The sequence below is a fragment of the Enhydra lutris genome, unplaced genomic scaffold (genome assembly GCF_002288905.1).
Source record: "Enhydra lutris kenyoni isolate GAN:26980312 unplaced genomic scaffold, ASM228890v2 scaffoldscaffold12, whole genome shotgun sequence".
Lineage (NCBI taxonomy): Eukaryota > Metazoa > Chordata > Mammalia > Carnivora > Mustelidae > Enhydra > Enhydra lutris.
In genome coordinates, this window is record NW_019154096.1 from 41,390,275 (window position 1) to 41,402,229 (window position 11,955).

At 37.8% G+C, this 11,955-nt stretch overlaps 1 protein-coding gene across 1 annotated transcript in view; it reads left to right on the forward strand.

The window, feature by feature from the left end:
• Positions 1-1,244: 1,244 nt before the first annotated feature.
• LOC111145000 (olfactory receptor 13A1) overlaps positions 1,245-11,955 on the forward strand; it is a 16,150-nt gene continuing 5,439 nt past the window's right edge. Inside the window, 2 exon segments of the mRNA XM_022499633.1 lie at positions 1,245-1,434; positions 1,437-1,734. Of these exon segments, the coding sequence (XP_022355341.1) occupies positions 1,245-1,434; positions 1,437-1,734 (488 nt within the window).

The window sequence follows — 11,955 nt, forward strand, 5'->3', positions numbered from 1 at the left end:
ATCCCTTCAGAGGACCGGGCCCAGGGTGGGTTAGTGAGAGAGACACATCCCACATAGCTGACCTTTAACCTAGCATTGAGATGCTACAATCAAACAGCATCATGAGAGAAGTTACTCACTGAGAGGACTGATGTAAGAGTGAGTGCATGAGCACCCTTAATTGGGTTAGTCTTATGAACTGTTGTCATTCCCACCTCTCTCACAAGACAGCATGAATCCTGGAAGGGGTGCAGGGATGGTAAATCCTAACTTTAAAATTATGTCATGTTGTTAGGCCCCCAATGTCCTCTGGTCTCCAGTCTCTTCCATAAAATGCTTGTGCTAAACTAGATCCTCTCTAAGCCTCATGTCATTCCACAGACCAATAACTCATCAGTGATACTAAGTATGGATAGAAAGAATTGAGATAAATAAGACTAATCTTCACTTAAGGTTGAGAAATCATCAACAATAAATTTCATTCTATTTAAAATATTTTATCACTGTATTGTAAACAGCAGGGGCTCTGGATTTGGGCTAAGATCCCAGCTATGTGACCTAAAATTTCCGGAGCTCTCTAAGGCTCAGTTTCTGCTCCCACAGAAAAGGGGCTGTGATTACTGTGACGAGTAATAGAAATAGTGAATATCAGTGACTAGCATGGTACCAAGCTCAAGTCCTCAATACAAAATGATGATGACAACTTGTACCATAGAATGTGTTGCATTATTAAAAGGATTATTCAAAAGAAATATTACTAGCGTTACTATTATGCTTACTTAGAAATTGATAGTATTATTAAAAACCAGAAATGTTGTATAACTATGAAAATATCAACAACCCTGCCTACTGATGATATCCTATATAAGCATTACATTAATGATCATAACATTACAATTAGCCTTTGAGGAACACGTAGGAAACCCTGGCATCATATGCCAAGTGAGTTACATGCTTTATCTTATTCTAACAAGAACATGACAGGTAGATCCCATCATCTTCATTCTCCAGAGGGTGAAAGTGAAGTTCACAAAGGCAACTAACTTTCCAAAGAAACCCCATCTCTCAGGAGTTAAAACACAGTATAGACCTGGTATTGAACTCAGATTGTACTGACTCAAGAACCAACTAACTTTACAACTAAAACAAACACTTTACTCTCAGCCTAGCCACCCTTTTGAATAATCAAATAACTTAGTCATGCTCCTCTAAAACTTTTGTGCATGCTGATTTTAGGTTAAGACCAGTAGTGATCCTGTTGTAGAATGAGTTTAGAAATGGGAATTGGGACAACTGTCCAAAAATTCACCTTGGAGGGGTTTCCTGCCTTCCAACACCTGGGAAAGTTCCTCTTCCTGGTGCACCTGTTGGTGTACCTGGTGTCCATTGCAGGCAATGCGGTCATAGTCACCATCACCTGTGTTGACTCCTGGCACCACACACCTATGTACTTGTTCCCCAGCACTTTCTCCTTCTTGGAGTGTGGTGTCATAAGTGCTGTTTTCCTAAGTTGCTGGTCATCCTTTTGTCAGGTAGTCAAGCCATTTCCTTTCCTGCCTGTTTCCTACAAGGCTTTGTCTTTTTATTTCTTGGAGCAACAGGTTTCCTCATCATAGCAGTGATGTCTCTAGATCGGTATGTGGCCATTTGCAAGCCTCTGCATTACCCGACCATCATGAACCTGAAGACTTGCTTCCTCCTGGTCACTGCCTGCTTTGTTTTAGCCTTCCCTCTCATCACTGGTCTGTTAGTAAATGTTTTCCAGTTATCCTTCTGTGGCCCCCACATCATTCCCCCACTTTTTCTGTGCCATTGGCTCCCTGATTCATCTTTCCTGTTCTGACACAGGTCTGTTGGAATGTGGACTTTTGTCCTTGCTTTGTTTATCCTTTTGACATCCCTTATCATAACCATCATTGCATACAGCAACACAGTAATCACGATTCTTTGACTCCTATCAGCCAGGAAGAAACAAGAGAGCTTTCTCCACCTGCTCCTCTTACCTCGTAGTCCTCTCTCTGATGTACAACAGCTGTGTGTTTATGTAAGTGAAACCAAAGCAAGCGAACAGGCTGGACTCCAACAGGGAGGCTGCCCTTGTAAACACAGTGGTGACCCTGTTGCTCAACCCTGTCATCTATAGTCTGCGGAACAAGCAGGTCTACCAGGCTCTGAGGGAGACAGTGTGCAGAATGAAAATATCAAGGTAAAAAATCACATGACCCTGTAGTGGAAGGCTTCAGAGAACCCTTTGTCCTCATTCTGGCCAGTGTAGCAGTCCACAGAGTTGTTGTGCAGGGTCTCTGGCAGACCTCACTGAACTCTGCACATTCCTGCCAAAATTGAAATCTGTTTTTTCAAGGCTACATTTTACCTTGATGTGCATAGGTATCATCTCCCCAAATATTCTACATATTGATGACAACTGATTAATTGAAAAATCCTTTAGCGAATATAAATTTTTCCCTCTGATATAAACCATATGCTAGAAATTTCCAAAATTTAGTAACTTATATAATTTTTTCACTTCTCTCTACCTATGAACATGGCTAACAGAATTAATAAATATTTCCCAAAAGGCATTTAGATATCTAAAGGATAGAAAGTTGTATATTAGGTTCTGGAATGTATGAAGTAATGGAAATAGTACCAGTGCTTGTGTTCACATTCCCTCCATGCCTACACCAAGAAATTAATGGTCATAGTACTCTTCACCTTCAAATATATATGATTTTGATGGGGTGTGCTCATAAACGCTGATCTTGGCCCTAGCTTGGCTACATATGTATGCATCTATCCCTTGCTGGAGAATAATAGAATTATTCTTAGCCTTAGAGCATTCTCTAAGGAGGAGGAATAACCACAGCAGCCCATGTCTGAGCAATGCTCCTATTTCTTAATTTTTTTTCTAGCTCCAGTCCCTCAGATACATAATGCATACTTACGATTGGTTCCTATCCTAAAGCTATTACCACAGATGCTTGTGTATATCAGTGGAAGGGAGCACTTATGTATATTTCTATAATTTCTTACAGAATTTTGAGTTGGAAGAATCTAAGTTATTTGCTTATCTTCTTCACTTTACTAATGAAAATAAAACATCTTTCCTGGTTGACTTGTGTTGTTAGGGTTATTTTCTGTTTGATAACATATTTGAAAACCAACATTTCCATAATCTCAATCCTTAAACTTTGTATACTTTTTGCACCTATTTTTTAGCTAGAATGTGTCTTTTTTTGTTTTTTGTTTTTTGTTTTCCCCTCCGAAAGAACTTCTCTAAAAGGATTGACAACATAAGAAACAATAGGCACTGGCAAGGATGTGGAAAAAGGGAAACACTCTTATGCTGTTGGTGGGAATGCAAACTGGTGCAACCACTGCTGAACAGTTTATGGGTTCCTAAAAAGTTAAAAATAGTAACTACTCCTACATATAGCTGTCCAGTTTTCCTAGCACCATTTATTGAAGAGACTGTCTTTTTTCCACTGTATATTTTTTCCTGTTTTGTCGAAGATTATTTGACCATAGAGTTGAGGGTCCATATCTGGGCTCTTTACTCTGTTCCACTGGTCTATGTGTCTGTTATTATGCCAGTACCATGCTGTCTTGGTGATCACAGCTTTGTAGTAAATGAAATCAGGTAACGTGATGCCCCCAGTTTTATTTTTGTTTTTCAACATTTCCTTAGCGATTTGGGGTCTCTTCTGATTCCATACAAATTTGATTCCATACAATTCTTCTGATTCCATACAAATTTTTGGATTATTTGCTCCAGCTCTTTGAAAAATACCGGTGGAATTTTGATCGGAATGGCATTAAAAGTATGGATTGCTCTAGGCAGTATAGACAATTTAACAATGTTTATTCTTCTGATCCAAGAGCATGGAATGGTCTTCCATCTTTTTGTGTCTTCTTCAATTACTTTCATAAATGTTCTGTAGTTCCTCGAGTACAGTTCCTTTATCTCTTTGGTTAGGTTTATTCCCAGGTATCTTATGGTTCTTGGTGCTATAGTAAATGGAATCAATTCTCTAATTTCCTTTTCTGTATTTTCATTGTTAATGTATAAGAAAGCCACTGATTTCTGTACATTGACTTTGTATCCTGCCACGTTGCTGAATTGCTGTATGAGTTCTAGTGGTTTGGAGGTGGAGTCTTTTGGGTTTTCCAGATAAAGAATCATGTCATCTGTGAAGAGAGAGAGTTTGACTTCTTCATTGCCAATTTGAATACCTTTTATTTCTCTTTGTTGTCTGATGGCTGTTGCTAGGACTTCTAATACTATGTTGAACAAGAGTGGTGAGAGTGGGCATCCTTGTCGTGTTCCTGATCTCAACGGGAAGGCTGCAAGCTTTTTCCCATTGAGGATGATATTTGCTGTGGGTCTTTCATAGATAGATTTTATGAAGTTCAGGAATGTTCCCTCTACCCCTATACTTTGAAGCGTTTTAATCAGGAACAGATGCTGGATTTTGTCAAATGCTTTTTCTGCATCAATTGAGAGGACCATGTGGTTCTTCTCTCTTCTCATATTAATTTTGTTCTATCACATTGATTGATTTGCGAATGTTGAACCATCCTTGTAGCCCAGGAATGAATCCCACCTGGTCATGGTGGATAATCTTTTTAATGTACTGTTGGATCCTGTTTGCTAGGATCTTGTTGAGAATCTTAGCATCCATATTCATCAGTGATATTGGTCTGAAATTCTCCTTTTTGGTAGGGTCTTTGCCTGGTTTGGGGATGAGGGTAATGCTGGCTTCATAGAAAGGGTCTGGAAGTTTTCCTTCTGCTTCAATTTTTTTGAAACAGCTTCAGGAGAATAGGTGTTATTTCTTCTTTGAAAGTTTGGTAGAATTCCCCAGGGAATCCATCAGGTCCTGGGCTCTTGCTTTTTGGGAGGTTTTTGATCACTGCTTCAATCTCATTACTAGATATCGGTCTATTCACTGTACACAAAGATAAACTCAAAATGGATAAAAGACATCAACGTGAGACAGAAATCCATCAGAATCCTAGAGGAGAACATAGGCAGTAACCTTTTCGATATCAGCCACAGCAACTTCTTTCAAGATATGTCTCCAAAGGCAAAGGAAACAAAAGCGAAAATGAACTTTTGGGACTTCATCAAAATCAAAAGTTTCTGCACAGCAAAGGAAACAGTCAACAAAACAAAGAGGTAACCCACGGAATGGGAGAAGATATTTGCAAATGACAGTACAGACAAAAGGTTGATATCCAGGATTTATAAGGAACTCCTCAAACTCAACACACACAAAACAGACAATCATATAAAAAAATGGGCAGAAGATATGAACAGACACTTCTCCAATGAAGACATACAAATGGCTATCAGACACATGAAAAAATGTTCATCATCACTAGCCATCAGGGAGATTCAAATTAAAACCACATTGAGATACCACCTTACACCAGTTAGAATGGCCAAAATTAACAAGACAGGAAACAACATGTGTTGGAGAAAGGGGAACCCTCTTACACTGTTGGTGGGAATGCAAGTTGGTGCAGCCACTTTGGCGAACACTGTGGAGATTCCTCAAGAAATTAAAAATAGAACTTCCCTATGATCCTGCAATGGCACTACTGGGTATTTACCCCAAAGATACAGATGTAGTGAAAAGAAGGGCCATCTGTACCCCAATGTTTATAGCAGCAATGGCCACGGTCTCCAAACTGTGGAAAGAACAAGATGCCCTTCAACGGACGAATGGATAAGGAAGATGTGGTCCATATACACGATGGAGTATTATGCCTCCATCAGAAAGGATGAATCCCCAACTTTTGTAGCAACATGGACGGGACTGGAAGAGATTATGCTGAGTGAAGTAAGTCAAGCAGAGAGAGTCAATTATCATATGGTTTCACTTATTTGTGGAGCATAGCAAATAGCATGGAGGACAAGGCGAGTTAGAGAGGAGAAGGGAGTTGAGAGAAATTGGAAGGGGAGGTGAACCATGAGAGACTATGGACTCTGAAAAACAATCTGAGGGTTTTGAAGGGGGGGTGGGAGGTTGGGGGAACCAGGTGGTGGGTATTGGAGAGGGCACGGATTGCATGGAGCACTGGGTGTGGTGCAAAAACAATGAATACTGTTACACTGAAAATAAATTTAAAAAATTTAAAAAAATCTATGATAACATTATTTCATTTCTTTCCAGATGGCCTTTGTGTCACTGCCATCCTTTACTTCTGATTATATTATAAACCCCACAATACTGTTATGATTTTTCTTTAGGTAATTTATTATCTTTTAAATAGTTTTAATGATAAATAAAATATTGCATCTTTTCTAGAATTATCATTTCTGGTGTTCTTCATTCCTTTGAGTAAACCTAGATTTCCATCTGGTGTAATTTTCCTTGTCACTGAAGATTTCGTTTAACTTTTCTTATATAGGTTTGCCGGTGATGAATTCCTTTTATATTTCTGAAATATTTTTCACCTTTTCTTTTGAAAGATTTTTTTTTCCTGGATGTAAGATTCTACACTGACATTTCCTCCCCTCTTTTCTGTTCTTTAAATATGTTTCTTAACAGTCTTCTTTCTTGCATTGATTCTATAGAAGGTCTTCTGTATTTCTTGTCTTTTCTCTCTGCACTTAATGTGTCTTTTTTACTCTGTTTTTAGAGATTTTCTGCCATTGGTTTTAAGCATGTGTCTTGGTGTGATTTTCTCAGTTTTTATTGTGCTTGGAGTGTATTGAATTTATTACATCTGTGAGTTTATATTTTTTTAATTAAATTTGGAAAAAAATTAGCTTTTTTTTATTTAGATATTTCTTACATTCTACCCCACTCCTTATCTCCTTATGGGGTTTAATCACACATGTATTAGGCGATTTGAAGTGGATTTATGGCTCACTGATGCACTATTCTTATGGTTTTTGTTTTCTTCTGTGTTTGACTTGGGTAGGTTGTATTGCCAGTTTCTCAAATTCACCAATTTTCTTTTTGCAATGTCTAATTTAATGTTAGTCCCATTAAGTGTATTATTAATTGAAGACATTGCAGTTTACATATCAGAAATTGTATTTGAATCTTTTAAATCTTCTATGTCCCCATTTATTATGTTTTTCTATAGTTTTCTGAAGATTTAGAATATAGTTATAGTATCTGTCTTAATGACCTTGTCTACTAATTTTATCATTTTTGTCATTTCTGAGTTTTGATTCATTTTTCTCACCACAAAATATGAGTATATTTTCCTTCTTCTCTGCATGTCCTGTATACAAATTATGCCTAGCATGAGAATCATTTTAAGATTCTATAGGTATCTTAAAGAAAATAATAATGTTCAACAGTTTTTAGGGAAAATGAGCTGTTCTTGGTTATTCTACTGGTTTCTCATAGAACTTTAACAGAGGACAGGAGTAAACAAAGACCGAGGATAAAGATGTGGAAAGATTGGGATGAGAAGGAACGAGGTGAAGGAAGTCTGATAGGATGGTGTTTCCCTTTTCAGGAAGGTATGAGGCAAGGCTGGTAGGTATGAGAAAAAGGCAGAAAAGTAAAGACTTGAAGAGTATGAAATACACTCAGGGCTATAGCTGGGAAATATGGAATCAACCAAAAATTAATAAGTAAATTTTTTAAAAAAAGATTTTATTTATTTGATAGAAAGAGACACATCAAGAGAGGGAGCACAAGTAGAAGGAGTGGGAGAGGGAAAAGCAGGTTACCGCTGAGGAGGAAGCCCAATGCAAGGCTCTATCCCAGCACCCTGGAATCATAACCTGAGCCAAAGGCAGACGCTTAATGACTGAGCCACCCAGGTGCCCCAATAATTAGATAGTTTTAACAGTTGGTCCTAGCTGAGGTTAGGGCATAGGCCCTGGGAAGAGTGGACTATGGTATTGCCTAGGTAGGACTCCCCATGGCATTCTGTAGATCCCTAAGTTTGCACAAGTTTCCAAACATCTCCTCATTGGAAGGCCTTCCCTTTCTGCTCTGTCTCACAGCACAGGCCCTACTGTCTTTCAGTCAGTCATTTTTTAACTCTGCCTGGTACCCTTGTCTGTGAAATGGCAGCTTTGGGGTGTTACACATAATTTTTCTGAGTCCCACCACTATGGGACTCTTGATACTATATAAGAATGTTAGAACTCTTAAATTCATTTTCTCACTTTCTCCTTTGAACTTTCAGTGCACATCATTTGCCTCTCTCTTCCTTTTACCTTCTCTTTAACTTTCTTTTCCTTCCTGTGTAACTATATGATCATTTTCCTTTCCTTTTTTGAGTCTTTGTTAAAAGAGTAAAATAAATTTCACTCTGACTTACCAGTATTTTTTTTTTATTTCTTTTCAGTGTAACAGTATTCATTGTTTTTGCATCACACCCTAGTGCTCCATGCAATACATGCCGTCCTTAATACCCACCACCTGGCTCCCCCAACCTCCCACCCCCCCGCCCCTTCAAAACCCTCAGGTTGTTTTTCCAAGTCCATAGTCTCTCATGGTTCACCTCCCCGTTGTAAATTCTCCTATCTTTAGTTTTTTCTTGTATATCTATAGAAATAGTTATTTTTTTCCCAAAGATTTACTCTCCCTTTTTCCTATATGACTTCCCAGCTTGACTACATTTCCCTTGTAGCTAAATAGGCAATATAATTAAATTTTCACCATAGACGGTGAGCAGAAGTTATGTATACAAATATGCCTCACTTGCTTGAAATAAATTGCTTTCCTAGGGCTTCCTGTCACTTTTCTTCCTAAAAGCTGAAATGTGAAGGTTGTGGAATCTTTCATGAAGTTGAAGACAATAATTGCTTAGGAGATCAAGAATCATTGATTTGTGAGGAAATGGATCCCTTAATGAGATGGGGCAAGTCTATCCCATCTGGAAACTACCCCACCACGCATACACACTTCAGATTATTTAGTAAAAGAGAAAATATTAAGCCACAGTATATTTGGGTTTCTTCATTATAGCAGTTCATTATAACACTTGAGTTTTTAACTTAACTAATACACATTTTTTTCATGAATGGTGACATATCATTAACATCCCAGGAAGGAAATTTTTGTTTATGTATCTTTTATTTTGTTGGAAAAAATATAACCTTATTGGGTATAGTGCTGTCAGGGCACAATCTTTCCATGTAATTGTTTCCATATTAATAATAGATAATAAATTAAATAAAATAACCAATTTAATAATCCATAATAAAAACTAAAATGGAGTCCTGAAAAATCCTGAAGGTAGATATTATTCACATTCTATAGATTAAAAAATTGAACTCAGAGAAATTAGAAGACTTCCATAAATTCAGCGTGGCTCAGTTTGTTGAGCATGTCTGCCTTTGGCTGAGGTCATGATCTCAGGGTCTTGGGAATTAGCCCCTTCATAGGGAATCCCTGCTCAGCAGGGAGCTTGCTTCTCCCTCTCCATCTGCCCCTCCTCCCCACTTGTACATGCACACATGCATGTGTGGTCTCTCTTTCTCTCAAATAAATAAATAAATAAATAAATCTTTAAAAAAAGGACTTACATTAGTTTACACAGCTACTTAATTAACAGGTCTCAAAGCCATTTGTGAACTATTTACTTTAGTGCTTGTTCTAAGTACTTCACACTGCTTAGTAAAATTAGAAGTGATTGAAGTGCCTTTTAATAACAAACCCACTTAAGTCTCCAAGCAAACTAATCAGTCCCTTAATCAACAACTACGCATTGTCAGCGATATTCAGTTCCTTTTCAGAGGGAAGAAGGTTATAGATATTTCTAGCCTGTTCTCTGCTCATACAGAAGAACATGTATATGTATAAACAGGTGCCACACTGGGGAAAGAGGAAATAAAATATTACCAAGCCCTTTTCATGTTTTAAATACTGCAATAATGAGGTAAGTCTTATTATTATAATTAAGTCTAGAGAGGTGAAGAGACTTGTGCTAAGTCACACAGCAAGTAGCTTTCAGGCTTGGGATTTGACCCTGGGTCTGTAAAGACTGCAAAGCTCATGTTATTATCACTAAAGCATGGTGCGGGAGTCCCTGGATGTGACCGAATTTTACCAGAGGGTAATTATTTCCCTCCAGGAAGTCAAAGAAGACTTGTTTGAGCTGTTAGAGTTAGATCTAGATAGGATTTAGATAGGGAGAGAAAATATGAACACAGGGAAAGGGAAGATAGCTTGGTAAGGGAGCCAAGGTATGAGTGAAAGATGGTGAGAGGGCCAGCGCTGTTGGTAGGGAAGGTTTATCCTGGTGAACACGGGGACATTTGCTTCATGGCTCTAGACTTCCATGAAAGGCAGTCTAGAAATGCCAGCTGCCTTCCTGATACCCCTGACCCCCACACCCAGCTCTGTCCATATCTGTGAGGTCATTATTCTTGGCACCTGAACCTGGGTTTGCACTGCCCCAGGTTCTGTGAACTAGGACAAAGTTTTGGTCCTGCTCTCTGTCCAAGCTCACACCCTTTTATATACATTTGGATCAGAAATCTGAACTGGCCTTTGTCTGAACACCAGTGATAGCCAAGCACAGAGCAAAGTGGTACTTAATTGCTCCTTCAGGGTCCATTTAGAATAATAGCTGAGAATGGGTGTCCCCAGGTGTCTCCCATTGGCAGTGACAAACTTTGCTGAAGATGAGTCACAAGTTCTTGGCAGGATTAGCTTAAATAGGGGAAGAAAGCTTTTATCTAGACTGATCTTGTCCTAGATTGCATACTGCTTCAGTGTCACCATGTTTCCAACCTCAGTCATGACTGATGGTGAAAGGATGGCTATACATAAAATCCATTAGCTCCACAAAGGTGAGGAATTTTTTTCAAGGTAATGAAGATGGCTCCTTCTTTTGGGTGATATAAATGGTTGAGAAACATTCTGCTCATAATTCTAAGTATGATTAATTTTTATCATTATTTATAAAACCTGATATTTTTCATTTAGCTGACCTACAACCATTAACATTTATAGATTTGTCACTCTGTATTATTACTGTTTGATCACTAAATGAATAGACTAACTAAGAGGCAAAGACTGGCTGAGAGTTAGGGTTTGCATTCATACCTCAATCATAATAGTAATCATATAAATTCTTTGTTGATTTTTCTTTTTCTTGACTTTCTTTGGACATTCAATGAGGTGAGATTTAGTGGGGCAACTAGCAAATTACATAGCAAAGAATTCTAGCCTGGAATCCCAAAGTCCTGGGACTAGGTATTAGTTTTGTCACTAATACTCTGAGTGACTAGGATAAGTCACTTGGATGACTCTGTGACTTTACAATAAATGGGTTGGACTAGGTTGTCTTCAAAGCATCTTTCAGATTTAAACCCAAACATTTGAGATATTGGCATTTTCTTATTTTTATTTTTCTGTTCTTAAACTATTTTTGCAATAGGAATATTTATCTTCATATGTAATAGATGAACATTGGATTAATTATATGGTGTCTGAAAATTCTCAAACTTCTTTAGAGATAAAAATAATAGAAGTAGTCAACTTCTCCATTATTAATTGAGTACCTTACAATAACAATAATTCTACAGTTTTGAAATTATGAACAATAAATTGGAGCTAAGATAAAATTTCATTAAAAATAAAACATATTTCACATAAAATCCAACCTATCTTTATAAAAAACTAAGTAAAATGAACATTTTAATTTCAGGGATTTGAGGACACTTTGTGCTGTTTCTTTAAAGTAATCAAGTCATCCAAGATGCATTTTTATTTTTTTTGAAACTTGAGGGCTGGAGGGTCTGGTAAGCGTGGAGAATTATCACTGTTTAAATGTCCTATCACCCCACATGTGGAGAGTCATGTAGTCTGCATGTAGTACATGTTTAAACTTAGCAATTGGTACCTGAAATCTTTTCCTTTTCCTTCACACCTTTGGTAATAATTCTGTAATGCTTGATGAGGATAAAAGCCAATGCCCTATGGACCTCAGGAGAGAAAAGTTTTTTGTTATTTTCAGAAGAGGAAGTGACTGGCTGAAGTCCAACAG